The sequence below is a fragment of the Giraffa tippelskirchi genome, chromosome 3 (genome assembly GCF_054371585.1).
Source record: "Giraffa tippelskirchi isolate mGirTip1 chromosome 3, T2T-mGirTip1v1.2.pri, whole genome shotgun sequence".
In the NCBI taxonomy this organism is placed as follows: Eukaryota; Metazoa; Chordata; class Mammalia; order Artiodactyla; family Giraffidae; genus Giraffa; species Giraffa tippelskirchi.
The window spans coordinates 9,836,585-9,857,572 of record NC_137277.1 but is presented as its reverse complement, the minus strand read 5'-3'; the positions used below and the strand labels follow the sequence as shown (position 1 = coordinate 9,857,572).

Below are 20,988 nucleotides of genomic sequence, written 5' to 3'. Positions count from 1 at the left end.
TAGAGCAGATGGTACATGGCTCCTTAGAAGCCACTCTCTATGTAATGATATAGAACAGGCATTCATGTGAGGTGAAAAATTACAAATCTTATTGAAAAACATTAAAGAAGACCTCAGTAAATGGAAAGGCAAACCATGTTCTTGGATAAAAGACGCATCACCATAAAAATTTCAATTCTCCCCCCATCAACCTACAGATTCAAAGCAATTCTACTCAAAATCCTAAAAAGCTGGGGTGGGTGGGGTGATGTGGGAGGGAGGGGAGAATTGTCCTACACATATAAACGCTTATTAAAAAGAGGTAATAATGAGGACAGTGGTATTGGAGCTACTATGAAAAATTACACCAGTACAACCTAATAGAAAGCCCCCCAAATAGACCCACGTATATATGGAAACTTGATCTATGACCAAACAGGCATTGCCTACATATCAATGGGAAAAGGATTATTTCCTAAAAAACACCACTGAGATATTGGGGCATCTGTAGAAGAAATAGAAATGACCAAAATATGATATACAACCTCTCAGTACTCAGACAACGAGAAGATGTTTAATGCCATCAGTTGGTAAAATTCAGTTCAGTTCAGTCGCTCAGTCATGTCCGACTCTTTGTGACCTCATGAACCACAGCACACCAGGCCTCCCTGTCCGTCACTAACTCCCCAAGTCCACCCAAACCCATGTCCATCGAGTCGATGATGCCATCCAGCCATCTCATCCTCCGTCGTCCCCTTCTCCTCCTGCCCTCAATCTTTCCCAGCATCAGGGTCTTTTCCAATGAGTCAGCTCTTCGCATCAGGTGGCCAAAGTGTTGGAGTTTCAGCTTCACCATCCGTCCTTCCAATGAACACCCAGGACTGATCTCCTTTAGGATGGACTGGTTGGCTCTCCTTGCAGTCCAAGGGACTCTCAGGAGTCTTCTCCAACACCACAGTTCAAAAGCACCAATTCTTCGGCACTCAGCTTTCTTTATAGTCCAACTCTCACATCCATACATGACCACTGGAAAAACCATAGCCTTGACTAGACGGACCTTTGTTGACAAAGTAATGTCTCTGCTTTTTAATATGCTATCTAGGTTGGTCATAATTTTCCTTCCAAGGAGCAAGCGTCTTTTAATTTCATGGCCGAAGTCACCATCTGCAGTGATTTTGGAGCCCAGAAAAATAAAGTCAGCCACTGTTTCCACTGTTTCCCCATCTATCTGCCATGAAGTGATGGGACCGGATGCCATGATCTTAGTTTTCTGAATGTTGAGCTTTAAGCCAACTTTTTCACTCTTCTTAATAACCTGATAATATCTCTGGAGTGACTTGATCTCTCATCCACTGTGTAGTTTTATTTCTTGTTGTAAAAGTTATAATAGGCATATATATTGTTCAGGGGTACATTGTGAAAGTGAAAGTCACTCAGTAGGGTCCAACTCTTTGCGACCCAAGCCAGAATACTGGAGTGGGTAGCCATTCCCTTTGCCAGGGGATCTTCCCAACCCTGGAATTGAAACCAGGTCTCCCACATTGCAGACGGTTTCTTTACTGTCTGAGCCACATGGGAAGTCCATGAGTACTGGAATGAGTAGCCTATCCCTTCTGCAGCGGATCTTCCCGACTCAGGAATTGAACCAGGGTCTCCTGCATTGCAGGTGGATTCTTTCCCAGCTGAGCTATCAAGGAAGCCTATTTGCTAAAATTATAAAATAAAGCAGGAGAATCACTATTAACACAACATTCAAGATTGTGGTTACCTCTGGCGGTGGGAGGGGATTGGGAAGAGGGAGGAGTACCAAGAGAGCTTTCAAGACAGCAGGGCTAAGGTTTTATTTCTTAAGCTGGGAGGCCTATATAGATATAGCATGGGTGTGTGCTCAGTCATGTCTGACTCTTTGGGCCCCCATAGACAGCAGTCCACCAGGCTCCTTGGTCCATGGGATTATCCAGGCAAGGATACTGGAGTGGGTTGCCATTTCCTCCTCAAGGGAATCTTCTGGACCCAGGGATCCAACCTGTGTCTTTGAGGCTCCTGCATTGGCAGGCAGATTCTTTACCACTGAGCCACCAGGGAAGTCCATATAGATATGAAGTGAAGTGAAGTGAAATTTGCTCAGTCGTGTCCAACTCTTTGCGATCCCATGGACTACATAGTCCATGGAATTCTCCAGGTCAGAATCCTGGAGTGGGTAGCCTTTCCCTTCTCCAGGGGATCTTTCCAACCCAGGAATCCAACTCAGGTCTCCTGCATTGCAGGCAGATTCTTTACCAGCTGAGCCACAGGGAAGCCCAAGAATACTGGAGTGAGTAGCCAATCCCTTCTCCAGGGGATCTTCCCAACCCAGGAATTGAACTGGGGTCTTCTGCATTGCAGGTGGATTCTTTGCCAACTGAGCTATCAGGGAAGCCCCATATATATATAGATATCTTAATAAATAAAAGACTTGAAGAATTTAAAGTAATAATAATATATATGGTATATATGGTGCTGGAGAAGACTCTTGAGAGTCCTTTGGACAGCAAGGAGATCAAACCACTCAATCCTAAAGGAAATCAACCCTGAATATTCATTGGAAGGATTGACGCTGAAGCTGAAGCTCCAATACTCTGGCCACCTGAGGCGAAGAGCCAACTCACTGGAAAAGACCCTGATGCTGGGAAAGATTGAGGACAGGAGGAGAAGCAGGTGACAGAGAATGAGATGGTTGGATTGCATCACTGAATCAATGGACATGAGTCCTCCCCCCGGACCTGCTCGCTGAGCGACAAACTCTGGGACATAGTGAGGGGCTTCCCAGGTGGCTCAGTGGTAAAGAATTTGCCTGCCAATGCAGGAGACTCAAGAGACACAGGTTCGAGCCCTGAGTCAGGAAGATCCCCTGGAGGAAATGGCAACCCACTTCAGTATTCTTGCATGGAAAATACCATGGACAGAGGAGCCTGGTGGGCTGCAAAGACTCGGACATGACTGAGCACAGCACAGTCAGTCTTGGAGACAGTGAAGGACAGGGATGCCTGGCATGCTGCAGTCCTCAGCGGTAGCTGAGTCAGACACACCTTAGCGACTGAACAAACACAAATATGGTGTATGGCCAGGATTCGGTTTAGCATGATAGGAAACAAATGAATTCAAGAAGGGTCCCCCCACCCTAAAAAAGACAGAAGCATGTTTAGCACATTTGCATTTTTTAAAAGGTAATTTAATGTATGTGTTTATGATTAGTTTGTGCGGCATAAAATAGCTCTAGAAATAACCACAAAAAACTAGTAATAGTGATTGCCTCTGGGCAGGGAATGCCAAACAGGGTGGTGGGGGGCAGATTATTTTTCACTGTGCACCATTAATATAATTTGAATTTTTCCCTGTACATCTGTAAGCTCTTGAGAGACCCAGGGATGTTTGCAGGCACCAAAAGACTGAATCAGGTGCAGACCAGCAGAGTGCTGAGGCACCCTCCTAGCCCAGCTCTTGGGTGAAGCGCCATTGCTGTCAGGCTTTTTTCAGGATTTCTACAACAGGCACATTGCAGGACTTGGGAGTGTAGGGCCAGGGTCCCTTTTAACAATTCCAAGAAAACAGTCTGGGGGTTGGGAAGGAGACTGGCAAAAACAGGATGAAATCAGAGACCCTCATTAGGGAAAGGGTTCATTGATTGCAAATCAGTGGCAGGGAAACCTCCACTCCATTCCCAGGACACTACCGCCTGTAGCCCTGTGCCCAGACCTTTTCTTTGAAAACGGATCAACATTCTGACGTGGCCGATTAGAAGAGCCAAAGAGAGGGGCTCCTGGAAAATGAAAGTGATAGTTGCTCAGTCGTGTCCCACTCTTTGAGACACCATGGACTGTAGCCCGCCAGACTCCTCTGTCCATGGGATTCTCCAGGCAAGAATAATGGAGTGGGTTGCCATGCCCGCCTCCAGGGGATCTTCCCGACCCAGGGATCGAACATGCATCTCTTAGGTCTTCTGCACTGGCAAGCGGGTTCTTCACCACTAGAGCCACCTGGGAAGCCCTAAAGAACAAAGAGTGGGGGGAAAAAAGAATACTGGAGTGGGTTGCTATCTCCTCCAGGGATCGAAGCCTGCATCGGTGGCGGATTCTTTAACCGTCTGAATGAGGGTGGCAGAAAGGGGCCCAAGCTTTCCTACCTCCAGGCGAGGGATCCTACAATCTCAGCTGGAAGAATGATAACTCCTTCCTCATAGCCTTCATTCCATCCCCCCCTTCCATTTTGGCCAAAGTTCCGGAAAAACTCGCCGAAAAGGGCCTACAGGTAGGGCACACTGCCCTCGGGCCCCCTCCCAGCGAGCAGCTCCTCCCCCGGACCTGCTCGCTGAGCAGCAAAGAAAACCACAAGGCCCAGAAGCCCGCAGTGGGCGTCGGTGCGCAGCCGCAGAGCGGGGCCTGCCGGGAGCGTGGTGCCCGGAGGCGGGGCGAGCGCGCCGGGCGGAAGTCCGCCGCCCGCTGGGTCCCCGGCGCTACCCGCAGCGAGGCCCCGCAGCCCGCGGGCCCCGGAGCCAGCCCCGGGTGAGTGACGGCCTGCCGGCGGCCCGCTGGCGCCTGCTGCTCGCTCCGACCCCGCCGCGTCCCTCCCCCGACCCTGCAGGCTCCATCCCCCTTCTCCCTGAGCGGGGCCCCCGCTCCCCTTGACCCGCTGATTAGGATGGGACGCCTCCCTCTCCTCTGACTTGTAAGACTCTTACCTCCTCTGACCTACGGGACACCTCCCCCCTCTGAGTGAGGAGATACCTCCCTCGTGTGACTGCAGGACGACCCCCTCTGACCTGGGGGACTCGTCCATCTTTTGACTGGTGCGGTCTACCACCCCTCTGACTGCAGGACTCCTGCCCCCTCTGACTTGTAGATACCTCGCCCCTCGGACTAAGCTGGGACATCACCCCCTCTGAGCCTGGAGGCTGCATTCCCTTCCTGAGGCTTAACTATCCTTGAGGACAACCCTCTCCTACCTGCTGTGATTTCATTACCAGCCTCTCTGACCTCTGCAGGGCTTCTCCTGACCGCTTAGGGAACCCCTCCCTTCTCTGACTGGCACTTTGTCCATCCCTGTGGTTTGTCGTGACCCTTGCCCTTGCGTCCCTAGGCTTGGCAGGCCCCCTTCCGTCTGCCGGACACATCTTTTTCCCAGGCACCTGAGGGTCCCCCAGGAGACGGGTGCCCCTTAGCACTCTAGACCTGTTTCCTATGCCTGCCTCAGGGTATGTGCTTGACATCTTTTCCTACCCAGTTCTGAACAAACTGTAGAAGTGGGAGCCCGCATCTGCTGAGGTCGAGTGAATCTTGCTGGCCCTTCTGTCTAAGGACCAAACCTTAACAAAAGCACGGGGTCTCCGAGGGTCCATGAAAAGGAAGCAGGTGCTGTAACCCTTCAGGAGCCCTAGGGTCTCTGCAGCCTCCCCCTCCTCACTCTTTGAGGAACTTGATTGAGAAAAATCTTCCTGGGCTGGGCTTCGGGCCTTCCTCCAGCCCCCAGCCTCACCCCACAGGCCTGCCAGTGGAACAGCCCAGCCTGAGCATGTGGGCTTGGTGGGGCTCCTCCCAGAACAGCCAGCAAGCAGCCGGCCCCTGGGGCGCCTCCCTGCCGGCCTCAATGAGCCCTCTATTCGGCCTGAGAGGCGCACCGACCAGTCAGCCACTCCCTCTGCACTTGGTAGGGGCATCCGGTCCTGAGGGCGTCTTTGGGAGAGGACTCAGAGGAGAGGCGTCCATTCGGTCAGGCGCTGTCATGAGGCCTCTGCAGCGGTCTGGGGCCAGGATTCTCTGTCTTCTCACTTTTTCTCGCCCCAGTTAACCTGATCGCATGTGACGTCACAGGGTGGTGGAGGAAATCCTACGGGCAAGTATGCTTTGTGCCGCCATATGATCTGATTGTTCCATTCCTTCTGTTAGCTGGAAGTCTCCTTTCTTCCCCCTAAAGATGTTACCCAAATGTAGTTCACCCCTTATTTTCATAGCCCACAGCAGTGATATGTTTAAGCTGTCGGTACTTGAGGGATTTCTTACCTGCCAGTCTGACTGCACCCTGCATGTGTGCCCGGCCTCCGCAAGCCACAGAGGTGGGGAGGAGGGACCCAGGGTGCAGGAGGAGCGGCTGTGTCCGCCCCACTCCCTGAATATGGTCTTTGAGGTGAGCACTGCAGGCTCCCACACACACACACGCCCCCTTCATCTGAGTCTCGGGACTTCCCAGTGGCAACGTGGCAGTCCTCGTGGCAGCCATGGAGGGTAGGTGGACACATGCTCTTGTGTGTTCTCCTTCAGAAACAGAGTACCTCAGATCTGGGAGTGTGGTCTGGAGTCCTGAAATGGGTCTACACTGCGATAAGTCATTTCTCTATCGTTCAGATGATTGTGGAATGGTACCTAGGACACTGTGGGGAAAAACGTAGTGATGTTACTTTTCCCTCCAGTAACACTCTGGACTGTGGAGATTCCCGGAAAGATCTTATTAAATGCCAACATTAGGGGAATCAAAAACTTTCATATTGATCTTTAAGGACCTCTGTGTTGATTTCCCATTTCACTAGACCAAGATGATCAATTAGAAAAAAATAATCCTGATGATAGAGAAATCTGTTTGGGAAGATGTTCGGTTTTCTCGTTTCCTATACCTTTTTTTTTTTTTTTAATCCCACTTGTTTCCCTGTAGTAGGTCCAGTCATTAAGTGGTACTCACAGCTTCAGGTTTTGAAGCAGAGCCCAACTTCCATTCATGTTCAGCCAGGGGAACAAGCCGTGGGGAATAAGGCTGGAGTAGGGCTCCAGACAGCAGTGTGCAGACGGGGCCAGACTAGATACAGTTATGGTTACTGACGGTGTGGGGGTGAGGGTGAGGTTGGAGCCCCCACAGAAGGGCTCCAAGGGGACCAAAGGGTTGAGTGAGTCCCAGCGATACCTGCCGCTGAGAAAAGTGTGGGGAGGAGATGGCTTCTCACAGTTGCAGCTCCACTCTCTGGGAGCAAGCCCTGATTCAAGTGGGATGATTATGTCCTTGTATTTGTGGGCTCTCTGCGGAAACAGCCCCAGTGATGTGTGGTTTTGGGTGCGGCACCTCACTTTCAACTGGAAAGATCACTATTTGCTAGAAATCCTCCAAGTATAGCTTTAACGATAGAACTGAAGCATTTGCGGCCCTCCCATGATGGCAACAACTGCAAACTGTGGACGATCCTGACACGTGTGCCCACCCCGGAGACAGAGCCGTGTGCTAACGGCCCTGCCCCTTGGGAAAAGCCAGAGGTTCTTTCTCTGTCTCCCTCCTTGTGGTTGGGAGAATAATGCCCCCCTCAAGATGCCCACATCCTGACCCCCAGAATCTACAAGTATATCACCTGGCAAGGGGGTATTAGGGATTCCCTGGTGGCTCAGATGTAAAGAGTCTGCCTGCAATGCGGGAGACCTGGGTTCGATCTCTCGGTCAGGAACATCTCCTGGAGAAGGAAATGGCAACCCACTCTAGTATTCTTGCCTGGAAAATCCCATGGATGGAAGAGCCTGGCAGGCTACAGTCCATGGGGTCGCAAAGAGTCAGACACTACTGAGCGACTTCACATTCACAAGGGGATATTAAGGTAGCAGATGGAATTAAGGTTGTTAACCCACGACCTTAAAATAGGGAAACCATGCTGGATTATCGAGCAATCAGAGTCTTTAAACGTGGAAGAGAGAGAGAAGAGAACTTCAGAGGGAAGTGATGGCAGAAAGGCCAGAGTGAGACAGCGTTGTTGCCAGCTTTGAAGGTGGAGGAAGGGGCCACAAGCCAAGAAACGTGGGTAGCTGCGAGAAGCTGGCAAAGGCCAGCTCCTCGGGAAGGGACACAGCCCTTTATTTTAGCCCAGTGAGACCCATGTCAGACCTCCGTCCTCCGAGACTGTAAAGCGAGTTTGTGGTGTGTAAGCTGCCAAGTCTGTGGTGATTTGTTAATAGCAGCAACAGAAAACAAACTCACTCCTCTTGGGTAGTGACCTTAAAGCTAGCCAGAGGGTTGAAAAATGTTACCTCGAGCTGTATGTAACCAGATTCAGCACGCAGTTGTGAATGCCTGTATACAGAGTAAGAGGAGTCGGGGAAGGTGCAGACTCAGGTAGGGCCCAGAGTTTCAACCCTGACCTCAGTATTCATTGGAAGGACTGGTGTTGAAGCTGAACCTCCAATACTTTGGCCACCTGATGCGAAGAGCTGACTCATTTGAAAAGACCCTGATGCTGGGAAAGATTGAAGGCGGGAGCAGAAGGGGACGACAGAAGATGAGATGGTTGGATGGCATCACTGACTCAGTGGACATGAGTTTGAGTAAACTCCAGGAGTTGGTGATGGACAGGGAGGCCTGGCGTGCTGCAGTCCAAGGAGTCGCAAAGAGTCGGATATGACTGAGCGACTGAACTGAAAAGGACATACTGGACTGCTGTGGACCTTTTCCTTCCTTCCTGGTTGCCTTCCACTGTCCACCCCGTCCACATTCGAGATGGACTAAAATAGTACAAAGTAGTAAGCCTTGGCAAGTCCATAACAGAAGAATGCCTTGAATCAGGTCATATTTTCCAGGAGCTGAGACACACCGTCTGGATTCTTGAGATGCCGTCTCGCTGGGGCTGTGAAACCCTTGGCGTCTAGTGATGTCAATGGGATGAGCTCTTGACTTTCTAACCAGGAAGTGCCCTTTGGCAGTGAGCAGAGCGGGAACCCGGAGGCCAGCCCGCTGTCTGGACAGGGCTCTCTAGGAGCGAGGCGGGGACAGGAAGGCAGTTGCTCCCGGGGGAGGAGAGTGGCTGCCCCCAAGGCGGCAGGGAGCAGGGACGGGCCTCCTTATTGCCACACTGTGCTTCCTGCCTCCCTAGATCCTGAAGCTGGGTGGAGGGTGGGTAGCCTTGGCAGCTGTTGTTAAACCTGTTTGCCCTGCCACCCGTCACACCCCTGTCCTGAAGGAATCTACAGAAAGCCACCCGCTTTCCTCTAAGCCTTGGTAGAGTCTAGTGATGAAAGGCCCATGGAAGTAGGGGTGTCGGAGCCTGTGCTCCTTCTTAACTGTAACCAGGCCTCGGGGTGGGGGTGCTGCTCCTGGGGTGGGGAGGCAGCGTTCCCCTGGGTGTACAGCAAGAGGTCAGTGCTACCTGCCTCGGGCCTGGAGTCCACTGGCCGGTGGATAGTCACCAGCACACCTGGCTGTTTCCGGCCTGTCTTTTGAGGAAGTGCCAGTTCGAGGGAAACCAGAAAAGCATGCATGTCAGCGAGCCGTTCCTGATGCCGCCCCGAAGAAAGGGGACCCAGAAGGAAATGGGAACTCGAACCTCCTGGGCGGTTGTTGCCCCTCAACAACCAGGGATGTCTTTCCAGAGATGTTGCAGTGGGATTGGCACAGGAAAAAGGAAGCCAGGAGGGGTGTGTTCCCCTGGGGTTTCTGAACAGGCGCGAATGCAGGCATGCCCCCTGAACAGGTGAGCCTGGCCTGCCAAAGAGCTTGTAACTTTTTACTGCAGCAACTTGATTCCAATTTTCCTGGTTATATAAAATCAGCCTGGGACCTCCCTTGTGGTCCAGTGACTAAGGCTACACGCTCCCAACGCAGGGGGCTCGAGGTCAATCCCTAATCCGGGAACTAGCGCCCACGTGCTGCAACTAAGACCTAGTGCAGTCAAATAGATACAAATAATTTTTTAAAAAACTGACCCATTATGATGGCTTAGTGGGTAAAGAATCCACTTACAATGCGGGAGAGATGTGGGTTTGATCCCTGGGTCAGGAAGATCCTCTGGAGACGGAAATGACAACCTACTCCAGTATGCTTGCCTGGAGAATCCCATGGACAAAGGAGCCTGGAGGGCTACAGTCCTTGGGGCCGCAGAGAGTCAGACACAGCTGAGCGCCAGAGCTCGAGCTGCACGTGGTGGGGTTTACAAACTTCTCGTCACAGTAGAGCAGACATTTAAACTGCTTAGTGTTCGGAGGTGTGTGGGCAGGGGGCAAGCCCTTCTGGGAAAGACTTTGTCCATTTCACCTCTCACCTGCGCTGGCTTGTCTCTTGGTTTTCGTGGATGGCAGCTTTTTGTTTTTGTTCTGTTTTTTGTTTTTTTTTAATAAAAATGCAAGTTCTCTGTTGGAGCCAGGCCTCCAGCAATAAGAGACTACAGGCAGGTCAGCATCCATTTTAGATGATAAAACAGCGGGTTGTGGCATGGCATGAAAACGAATCTGATTGGAAACTTTCTTTTTCTACAAAATAAAAATAATCCCTTGGGATGCCAAAGGCGGGATGGACACCAAGGTTGGGCTTTGGTACAGTGGTGAAGCTGAAGGGGTTTTCTGGAAGGCAGCCCAAGTTTTCTGATCACCGAAAGCAATCGAATAAGTGTTTCTTTAACAAAACGTGATTGAAGCCCAGGCCTCCTTTGGTCTTGGGAGCCAACCTGACTGAGCAGAGCCCCTGGGCTCCTGGGGCTCAGTCAGTGGGGAGGCTGAGACCAGGTCGCAGCCGCAGAAATGGCAGAGCCCCGGCCCTGCGAGAGGTGCAGCCGGCATCGGGTGCGTTGGTTTCTAGGCCTGGCCTCACGCATCACCACAAACTTCTTGGCTGAAAACAGCACATGTGCCCTCAATGTTCTGAAGGCCAGAAGCCAGGTGTCATTTCACTGGGCTGAAATGGTGTGGGCAGGGCCACGTTCCCGCCGAAGGCACCAAGGGACAATCCGTCCTCACCTCTTCTAGCTCCTCGGGGTCCCGTGTGTTTCTCGGCTGTGGTCACGTGGTCTTCTCAGCCATCACATCCCCTCTGTGAGGACACCATCACATTTAGGGCCCACCTGGATAATCTCGCCATCACAAAGCCCTTGACTTGGTCTCATCTGCACAGTCCTTGTTGCCACAGAAGGAGACAGTCCCAGGTCCTGGGATCCGGCCAGGCTGCCTTTGGGACCAGTGTCAGCCCCTTACAGGAGGGACGCTTACGGGGGGGTGGCGGGCACTTCACATAGGCACAGGGCAGGAGGGGCACAAGACAGCAAGTGTGTGACTCTTATGGGACAGCCGGGAACTACCAGGTGGGTCTACGTGGCCCGGTGGAGAAAGCGTCCTGTGCGAGTGTTTGGCACATGGATTGTGGGATCACAAACAACGTGGTACTGAGCATGGGGAGCATGTGCGAGGATGCGAGGCTTCGCCTGCAGGCTGAGGAGCTTGTCCTTTGGCAGGACGGTGCTGGGGGCTGGTAGAGATTCACTTTTCAGAGAAGTCTCTGTCGGTTGTGTGGAGGATGGATTGGGGAGGGTCTGTGGGGAAACAGCGCGTGGGTATTCTCAGCTTTGTGGGCCGTCCAGTCCCTGGCTCTGGCCGTGCCCGGCGCTCACAGGAGCGGGCCGGCCCCTGCGCCAGCGTCGCCCGCAGAGCCGGGTCCCCCAGGCCTGAGCACAGGTGCTCGTAATGTGAGGAGGGAGGCGCTGGACAGCAGCGGGTGGTCAGTGCCAAGTCCTACAGCGTCTCACCTGGCATCCGCAGCCCTGGGAAGCTGGTCCGTCATGTGCACAGTTTACATGTGTGGAGACGGAGACCCAGAGGAGCGAGGTCACTTGTTTGAGGTCACGCGGCTGGTAACCGGCAGAGCTCAGGTTGGACCCAGAGGTCTGGGTCATCAGGAGGCCAAGGTGAGACAAGACCAGGGCAGAGGCTGGGGACGGGCGATGCGGAATCAAGAGCTGGGGTACAGACCGGTGAGGGGGCCTGGCACCTGCCACGATGTGAGGGCATGAGCGATTTGACTGCTGCCCACGCTGGCTCCTGAGGTCTGGGAGCGCCCCCAGCCAGCAGTGCCTTCTTGCCGAGAACCTGCTGCAGGTACTGGAGGTTCAGCAGCTGGGCTCTGGCCTGGATTCCAGGGAGACATTCGGGCTGGGAGGGTTTGGATTCAGAAGAAGCGGTGGGTGGTGAGGAAGGAGCCTGCCTTGGGGGCCGAGAAGAGAAACAGGGAGGAGGACGGCAGACAGGTCACCACTGGCGTCCCTGTTGCTGCTGGCAGGAGGTGCAGCAGGACCCCTTGTGGGCTGGGGTCTCAGGCTGGGCCCTAGGAGCAGGCCTCTCTGTGGGTGGGGTGTCTCTGGAGCCAGGGGTGGACCGGACGGGAGAGTGAGTGCTCCTCCGGGATGGTGAGGGTGGGGAGGGACAGAGCTGGGGTGGGCTCTGGATTCACTCATAGAGTCACCCTTTCATATACTGAGCGCTACCAGTGTCCCTGAGCGGGTACCCTGGAGCTGAAACAGTGACTCGGATGGGAGTTTTGGACAAGTACAGACTGTGAGAAGGAACCAGTAGAGCAGGCATGGCTGACCTGACCCCGAGCAAGCAGGAGGTCCTCCCCCTGGACCGGGGCCGGGGAGCCGGGCGGGCTCCACTGGGCCCTAGCTGCTGGTGATGTCCTCAGAGTCTGCTGGGAGCGAGTGAGGAGGGGACACCAGGACAGCGACTCAGGAATGAAGAGTCCACCGGGGCTGTGAGGACACACGTCACAATGGAGACACGTCTATGCTGGCGGGCACTCTGCCCACTGCACCTGCAGCTCTGACAGCGGGGCAGCTCGACCATCCGGCCGGGTCCAGGGCCGGGGGTGTGCGTGTACCTAAGGTGGGGCCCAGGGGCAAGGAGCCTCAGCTGCTCAGGAAGTGGGTGTCCTTTTCATTCCTTCGGCACCGTATGCTGTGGGGTAGAGGGTGGGCAGGGAGGCCCTTCTGAGGAGGTGTGAGCAAGAGCATCAGGAGCCGTGGCAGGACGGCGAGCCTTCTCCCAGGAGGGGAGTCAGGGGCCCATCCCCAGGGGAGGAGAGGAGGACTCTGAGGCCGTTCTGCAGGGCCCCACATGTCTTACCTGCTCCTTAGAAGTCTCTTTTCTGTACTTGACCCTGCAGCCAGAACCTAAGAATCTATCCAGAAAGCAAGAGGATGGGAGGCCTGTTTCCCATGTGGGCCTGTTGCCTTGATTTTCCATCCCAGGAGCCAGACCACATGGTCTGCATTGTGGGGGGGTGGTTCACAGAACTGCCAAGTCCCCGTGTGAGTCCCCACGCCCTTCCCAGCTGCCACCTGGCGGTGCGAGGAGCGTCTACACAGAGAGTCAACCGCTAGTTGTTTGGGGGCCAAGGCAGAAGTGCTCCGTGGCCCAAGGGACGTTTCCCAGGCTGAGGCGTGCCAAGTTAGAGCTGAAGGTCGAGACTGAGAGCGGCCGGGGGCCGGTGTTCTGCCGCTCTGTCCCTGGCGTTGCTGTGACCTGCGAGCTGCCGTAGTCTGTGCTGGGGACAAGAGCCGCCGTTCCTGGCCGCCGCCACCGGCCCCGGAGCGCGGCCTCCAGCTGCACCCAGGGAGCGGGCCAGGGCGAGCCACGCTGTCCTTGGAGCTGAGGCGCTGACAGGCGGGGCTCCAGGGGTGAGGACGCGTCAGCCTCTGAACCCTCAGCCTTTTCCATGACAGAAGGGTGCCAGGGGACAGATGTTGCCAAAGCTTGCACTGTTTCTGTTTGGCTTGATTATGTTTTATACTTGGTTTGAATGGGCTTCCCTGATGGCTCAGCGGGTGAAGGGTCCCCCTGCAATTCAGGAGACACAGGGGGTGCAGGTTCAATCCCTGGGTCAGGAATATCCCCTGGGGGAGGAAATGGCGTCCCACTCCAGTATTCTTGCCTGAACAGTCGCATGGACAGAGGAGCCCAACAGGCTACAGTCCGCGGGGTCACAGAAAGTCAGACATGACTGAGCAACTAAGCACAGCACAGCACGTTTCTGTTTGGCTGATTGTGTTTTGTGCTTTATTTGAATATCACAGAAATGTAACCCAGGAGGAAGTAAAAACTCCCTCTCTGAGCAAGCGTCTGCTCTGTGCACTATTCTAGTAGCTGGAGGCGCAAATGAATAAACTGTAACATTATGTCGGGTGGTGACAGGTGTCAAGGAAGGGGATGGGGGGCGCTGTTGGGAGCAGAGCCATCAGGGAGGGCTTCCTGGCTTAGGTGACTTTTGCTTAAAATACGGACCTGTACTCTCTGTGGTAGTTTGTCCTGCCCAACGCCTCCTCCCCCAGCTCCTCCCCGCCTGCCACATGCCCTCTTTCCCAAGATTGCAAAGCACCAGCTTACACAGAACTTCTCTCACTGAGGTTTCTGCCGTGCCAGCTGAGACAGAGGACATGGAATGATTTTGCTTTGGAAAGACTTTTCTTCCTGCTGAATAAGAGTAAACAAAGATACTGCTAGAGTCAGGGTTTACTTAAGCCAAGGGAGCAGTAACGGCTCAGAGTCGTGGCCACGCCGGTCACCCTGGACGAGGCCGCCTTGGACTGTGCGCCCGCTTGTGCATGGGACGCTATGCCCGGCAGGTCGTGACCTCACTTCTTTGCCCCACGTTGTAGGTCCCACCCACCCTTCAGTCTGATGCCCGTCCAGCTCACCAACCCCCCGGAATGGAATGAGTCTATGCACTCCCTGCGGATCAGCGTGGGGGGCCTCCCCGTGCTGGCGTCCATGACCAAGGCTGCGGACCCCCGCTTCCGCCCCCGCTGGAGGGTGATCCTGCCATCCTTCGTGGGCGCCGCTGTCCTCTGGCTGCTCTACGCCCACCGCCCTCCTCCTGGCCGGCCCCCCCTGCCCAACGCCCACAACTGGAGGCTCGGCGAGCCGCCTGCTGCACGGTACAATGACACCTACCCACTGTCTGTCCCCCAGAGGACACCGGGCGGGACGCGATACCGGATCGCCGTTATCGCTGACCTGGACACAAAGTCCAGGGCCCAGGAGGAGAACACCTGGGTCAGTTACCTGAAGAAGGGTCATCTGACCCTGTCAGACAGCGGGGACCGGGTGGCCGTGGAGTGGGACCAAGGCCACGAGGTCTTGGAGTCCCACCTGGCGGAGAAGGGGCGGGGCATGGAGCTGTCGGATCTGATCGTCTTCAACGGGAAGCTCTACTCCGTGGATGACCGCACGGGTGTGGTCTACCAGATCGAAGGCTCCAGGGCCGTGCCCTGGGTCATCCTGTCCGACGGCGACGGCACCGTGGGGAAAGGTAAGTCGGGCCGTCTGTCTTCGGGCTCACTGCGGTGCTGGAGGACAGGTCAGTCAGCTTGGTTCTCAACACATGCGCGATGAAGCAGTCACAGTTCCAGAGGGAGGGGACATTGGGGAGATCTCGTCTCCCCCACCTCTGACCTGCAGCCCCCATGGCCTGAGCAGAGTCCTCAGACCGAAGCCGCGTCCAAGAGTGGGAGCTTCTGCTGGGGGCTGTTGGGGAAGCAGGTTTCTCTCCCAGAGGAGCGCTGGGCCCTGCCCTCGGGGACAGCCCCTTTCCGTGTCCTCAGCCATATCAGTGTCATGAGCGCATGCTGGGACTGCGCCCTGCACGTGCCTCACCTTTAAAGCTGGGGCATCAGGTTTGCTCATTCTGAACTGAGACTTTGTTAAAAAGCAAACTGCTCCTTTCTGAAAACCCAGCAAGGGGAGGGTCTGACTGTGAGCAGCGGTGCCCCCCACCCTGACCTTGAGTGGAATCTGACCTCTGGCATTGTCTGTGCCCCATGCCAGCAGGCGGGTAGCAGAGCTGTGGGAGGGAGCCCGCGTGCCCAGAACTTTCATGTGGGGCAGCGGGAGAGTTGACACCAGCTTCCATGCATGTGGCTGGATCTGCACCTGCTAGAAAGCCAGGCTCCACCGCCAGCACCTGGGGTCAAAGGAGAAATCGCATTAACTCACTGGGCCCTGGGCTGGCTGCCAGGCCCCCCTTCCCTGGAAGTGATAAAAATCTGTCCCGACTTTGCCTGAGGCTGGGTAGGTTGGCAGGACTCTCTCTCAGCCACCGTTTTATTGAAAACTTCAGTTGCCCACTTCCTGCCTCAGGCTGGCCGCGTGTATCTGGCACCATCCAGCAGTTCTGCCTGCCCCTTGGTTCTGGAGGAGAGCAGGATAGAGGGAGCTCAGGGTTGCCCGGTGGTCGGTCACCCGGAGAGGACCACAGGAAGTCAGTGGGTCCCCCAGAACCACCTGCAGAAAAGCATCCCGAGGTGAGGGTTGTGGCCACAGCTCCTTGGGCCAGCCAGAAGTTTGCAAAACAGTTGGGAACTAGCACAGATTAGAACACGGTGTAGGAACAGGTGAGAAGACGCTAGAACAAAGTGCCCACACAACCTTCAAAACTAGGCTCATGGTAGGTAAATCCATCTGAGAAAATAAACACACTGATTGTCGTGGCTACTGTGAGCATCTGTGCTGAGCCCCACTAAGCTCTGGCCGCTGGCACATGAATCCCTCGGGGGTGTGGCTGTGGGGACCTCAGGCGTGTTCTATGTGACCAGCACTTTCCTGCACTTTCCCAGGGATGGGTGTAGTCCGAAGTGGGGCTGACATGACAGCTGGAGAAATGGGGAGGTTGGGGTCTGCAGAGACTGTGAGTGGAGGGCCACTTTTCTGGCTTGGGGGAGGACTAGGCCACTCCACTGCGGGGTTCACATGGGTTATGGGGGGTGTCCAGCAGGGTTCCTGGGGTGAGTTTGGGAGGAAGATGCTGGAGGGCAGGGAGAGAGGAGCCGGGAGAGAGAAGGCAGAGGTGGTTCTCGTCTGTCCCACGTGAACGCCGTGGTGTCTGCTCTAAGAAGAGGGGCCCGACTGCCCACCCTCGGATGGAGCTGCAAGCCATCCCGTTCTTTTGTCGTCGCCCTAAGTTGAGTCCAACATGAGTGACCTCTGCCACCTAAAGCTGCCGGGCCCAGAGGGCTCTCTGCTCGGGCCAGGCCAGCAGAGGGCTGGCCCTCTCCTCAGCCCCGCCCCTGTCTCCCTGTCCCCAGGCTTCAAAGCCGAGTGGCTGGCTGTGAAGGACGAGCATCTGTATGTGGGCGGCCTGGGCAAGGAGTGGACCACCGCCACGGGGGAGGTGCTGAATGAGAACCCGGAGTGGGTGAAGGTAGTGGGCTGCAGAGGCAGCGTGGACCACGAGAACTGGGTGTCCAGCTACAACGCCCTGCGGGCCGCTGCCGGGATCCGGCCGCCAGGTGAGAGCCAGGCCCACGGACGGGCACCATGAGCTTGCTTGTTAGACCATTCAGCTATCTCTGATGGTTGCTCCCACCAGGCCTCTGGGTTCTGGGGCCAATGAGCCGTTTTTGCTCTTCACTCAGGCTCACCCAGTGGGCTCAGACAGTAGCCCGGTCCGCAGTGTCCTCCTGGGGGCCGCCCCGAGGTCGGGCTTCGCCCCTGACCTGGCAGTGGGAGCAGGGGCACAAAGCTTTGCTTCTTTGCCCTCATTTCTGGAAGTCGTGGTTTGTAGTAGGGAGAGGCGGTGCTTGGAGCGGGCTCGGGCACGTGACTGAGGTCACAGCTTCACCTCCAGATAGGCTGACTTCCCATCCTATTCGGCTTGCGAGGCAACCTCTCCTACCTGCCCTGATCCGTCTTCTCAAATCAGACCTGATGTTACTCGTGCCTCTTCCAGAAGCTGTCTCCTCTGTGCCCCGAGAGTAGCACCAGGGAAGTGAAATACAGACAGACCTTGTAGCCATGGCTACTCAGCAGTGCTGGGGAAGCCGGGGAGGGAGGGTGGCCAGAGAGGTGGCTCAGCAGAGGCTCGTGCGGCCCCGTGGGCTCTGTCCTGCTGGGTTCAGCCACCCTGGACAGATGCACAACTAACGAAAAGATGAACAGTGTTGCTGCTCGGGCGCTGGGCCGCTCACGGGTCTGCATGCCGTGGGACCGGGTCGGGCTGGCCGTGACCGGTCTGTGTGTCCCCAGGCTACCTCATCCACGAGTCTGCCTGCTGGAGCGACACGCTGCAGCGCTGGTTCTTCCTGCCGCGCCGCGCCAGCCACGAGCGCTACAGCGAGAAGGACGACGAGCGCCGGGGCACCAACCTGCTGCTGAGCGCCGCCCAGGACTTTGGGGACATCACTGTCCGGCGCGTGGGGGCGGTGGTCCCCACCCATGGCTTCTCCTCCTTCAAGTTCATCCCCAACACCGACGACCAGATCATCGTGGCCCTCAAGTCCGAGGAGGACGGCGGCCAGATCGCCACCTACATCATGGCCTTCACGCTGGATGGACGCTTCCTCCTGCCCGAGACCAAGATCGGGAGTGTGAAGTACGAGGGCATAGAGTTCATTTGAACCAAGAAAAGTCAAGATGATGAGCAAGGCCAATGGGTAAACGGTTTTAAGCTACGTCAGGACTCAAGTTTTGTAAAAACCCAAGGACTGCACTTTCATGTGATGTTTAGTTTGTCTTTTTTTCTTGTTTTGTTTTGTTTTGGAACTCTTGAGGTGTGTGCCAGGTTTAGAATTTCCAGAATTGGGAGCTCAGTCCCAGCCTGAGATGTGGCTTCTCAGAGGGGAAGGGAAGTTGGGGCAGGGGGTGTCCCAAAACAACAGGCCGGACATTTCCCTGCGCTGCCACCTGGTGGTAGAAGCTAGTCATTGCAGGCATGTTAATTTGGGGCCCACCCTCCGATTCAGCCCTTTCTTCCATCTGAACTCCTTTTCTTTTCTCTCCATTTCTTCTTGTGTTGAATAAATATTTCTTGAGCTCCTACTGTGTGTCAAGCACTGTGCCCTCTCTTGGAACCCAACAGTGAGTCTGAAGTGGGCCTGCCAGCTAGGTGCTTCTGGGCCACCCCTCTTTTCCTTGTGAACCTCAGGCATTAAATCCACCCCTCCAGGCCCCTGGAAAAGAACCTGTTTACACTGCAGGACCTCACAGGGCTGTGAGAGCAATGGCAGGCCTCTGGGAACACGTCTGCTCAAAGTGCTGCAAGAGGGGACACAGGCCCACCGTCTGCCCCCACTTCAAACTTATCCATTCAAGGAGCTGACCCCATATTCTGTCTTCAGGAAAATTCTGTGCCTGCGTAGCACTTTGAAGTTTTAATTATTAGCTTATATATTAATTAGTTTCCTTTCTTATAAAATGGAATCGGCAAATCTTATCAAGAGCAAAGTCCTGTAGTTGAGAAATTCATTCCCAGCAGTCAAGAAAAGGGTAATTAAGATTTTAAGAAAGAAAATTAAAAAAAAGAAGAAAAGGGTAATTAAGCAGTTACAGTCAGTAAGGCAAGTTTTCAAGCATTTCTAAGTCCTTGGCCAAAGGATACAAAGATAAGGATACAATACCTTTTTCTAGCAATTATCAGAAATTGCCATTCCTTTAAAGACTTCCACAAATGACTTGAATGTGTACTTCCTGAGTCAAGTGGGGCCCCAGGTTCTGGCAAGCCTGCACCTGGCCCCTGCCGGGGCTCTTTTACCCTGGAGCTTGTGGCCGAGGCCTGCCTGGCCCGACAATTTCTGTCCTGGCCTTTTGTTTCTCCTCTTCCCTGTGGGAGTTTTGCAGCCTCTTCTTTCTAGAAACTCTTCACAGAAACTTTGACAGGTCTTAGTCCCTGTGGTCTCTTCTGCATACCCCAGGGTAAAGGTGGAGGGTTTGGGACACAGGTCAGCCAGAACTGAAGCCTAGAAGGATCATCACCATCCGCCCATGGTGCCCCTCACCCAGAAGCTACCTCACCTCTCAGGAGAATGTAGGGTTTGGGATGGCCGGGAAGGGCTGTGTTTTAGGCTCTGCCTGTTGCCTTGTGAAGCCCTGTCTCAGAGACTTTCCCCACTTTGGAATTTTAATACAGCTGCTCGGAGGGGACCCGGGAAGGATCCCTCATTCCCGCGCCAGTTGTTCTTCCACTATAAAACAAACAGCAAAAGAACAGAAAACAAGGTTTTGAACAGACAGGTCTCTCTAGAACTCATCTCCCACTGGACACAGTCTGAAGGCCCAAGTCTTTTCTGACTTTGCTTACCTGGGCTCTCGGACCCACCTCCTTGATAAATATCCATGACATTCAGGGCTATGTAATATTTAAAATACCAGAGATGAAATTAGGAAGATTGGAGGACTAGGGACAGTCACTGGGTTGAGATCTAAGACCCAGGTAGGTGCCCAGAAGCTCCGTTTTCACACAGTCAGTGATTTTCAAGTATTTTAAAAGCTAGACTTTCCCCCACCCCCACCCCTATTCGCTGCTGTAAGCGTAATGATTGTGTTCCTTCCTACTGGAGCCATTGTTTTGTAAACAATAAAGTGAATTCTCTTTGTCTCCTGGTCTGTGTTGGCTTTTGGCACTGCCCCAGGGGATATGAGAACCAATTCACACAGGGGCTCAGAGAAGGGTGTGCTTCCTGTGGGGATGAAGAGGGATCCTGGCAAGGAAGGAGCCAGAAGCATTCTTGATGCAGGATGCCGGGGTGCCATGGGAGCTCAGGGAATTGGGACCATGGACCTTTGTGGACTGGAAGCCTTTATGGAAACCAGATCAGCCAGTCCAGCTTGTCCCTAAGCCTGAAGATGCTGTTTTGGTCAGACTGATGAAGAATATTGGTTCTGGTTCCAGTCCTGGCTCTGACACTTTCCAGCTGTGTGGCCGTGGGTGGATCAGCTAACCTCTCTGTGCTTCGATTTCCCCGCCTGTAAAAGGACAGCGATAATGGAGCTACTCCACAGAGCTGTCATGAACAATAAATGAGTCCAGACACAGATTAGCATCTACTTATCCATTTTCTTGGAGACTACTAGAAGACTGGTAATGAGGTGGGCTCCAGCGAGAGGTCTAGACTGGTCCAGATGTCATTAGGTGTCTGATGAGCCTGCAGGAACCAACTAGATCATTCTGCAGGACACTGGGGGCCCTAAAAGGAGGCCTCAGGAACCTGGAAGGAGACAGGTGTGGGTCAGGGTGCCCATTCTCCTTCATCCCTTCCCCATCCTGCTCGGCCTCCCCAGAGGATGACCTGAGTGAGTCTCTGCACCTCATTAGCACACTCTGGGACTGACCTCGACCAGCAGGAAGCAGTGGGGCAAGCTAGGAGGCCCTGATTCCCTCCCCGGGGCTGCCTGCCTCCTGCATTATCTCCCTGCCTTTGCGCTTCTGGCTTGGGAGTGGCCAGTGCTCCAGATACCAGCTGTACCTGCTCACTCACACCTTGTA

At 54.5% G+C, this 20,988-nt stretch overlaps 1 protein-coding gene and 1 long non-coding RNA gene across 3 annotated transcripts; one reads left to right on the top strand and one right to left on the bottom strand.

Annotated features, from left to right (window-relative positions):
- Window positions 1-529: 529 nt before the first annotated feature.
- LOC145540690 (uncharacterized) lies at window positions 530-4,335 on the bottom strand. The gene is made up of 2 exons (XR_014078496.1): window positions 4,142-4,335; window positions 530-1,686 (listed from the first exon to the last, which is right to left on the bottom strand). It is a non-coding gene; the product is annotated as an uncharacterized LOC145540690 (long non-coding RNA).
- An 82-nt stretch (window positions 4,336-4,417) lies between these two features.
- CANT1 (calcium activated nucleotidase 1) lies at window positions 4,418-20,100 on the top strand. 2 transcript variants are annotated; one of them, XM_081575709.1, is made up of 4 exons: window positions 4,418-4,520; window positions 14,390-15,042; window positions 16,814-17,017; window positions 17,754-20,100. In XM_081575709.1, the coding sequence occupies exons 2-4, from the start codon at window positions 14,412-14,414 to the stop codon at window positions 18,122-18,124; spliced, it is 1,206 nt and encodes a 401-aa protein (XP_081431835.1). In that variant the 5' UTR covers window positions 4,418-4,520; window positions 14,390-14,411; the 3' UTR covers window positions 18,125-20,100. The 2 variants fall into 2 exon arrangements, with proteins under 2 accessions (XP_081431835.1, XP_081431836.1); XM_081575710.1 differs by having other exon boundaries at window positions 4,418-4,524.
- The last annotated feature ends 888 nt before the right edge of the window (window positions 20,101-20,988 follow it).

Coding starts and splice junctions, on each gene's coding strand:
- CANT1 (XM_081575709.1), top strand. CDS start 14,412: ATGCCCGTCCAGCTCACCAACCCCCCGGAATGGAATGAGTCTATGCAC. Junction 15,043..16,813: donor CGACGGCACCGTGGGGAAAG/GTAAGTCGGGCC, acceptor CCCTGTCCCCAG/GCTTCAAAGCCGAGTGGCTG. Junction 17,018..17,753: donor TGCCGGGATCCGGCCGCCAG/GTGAGAGCCAGG, acceptor GTGTGTCCCCAG/GCTACCTCATCCACGAGTCT.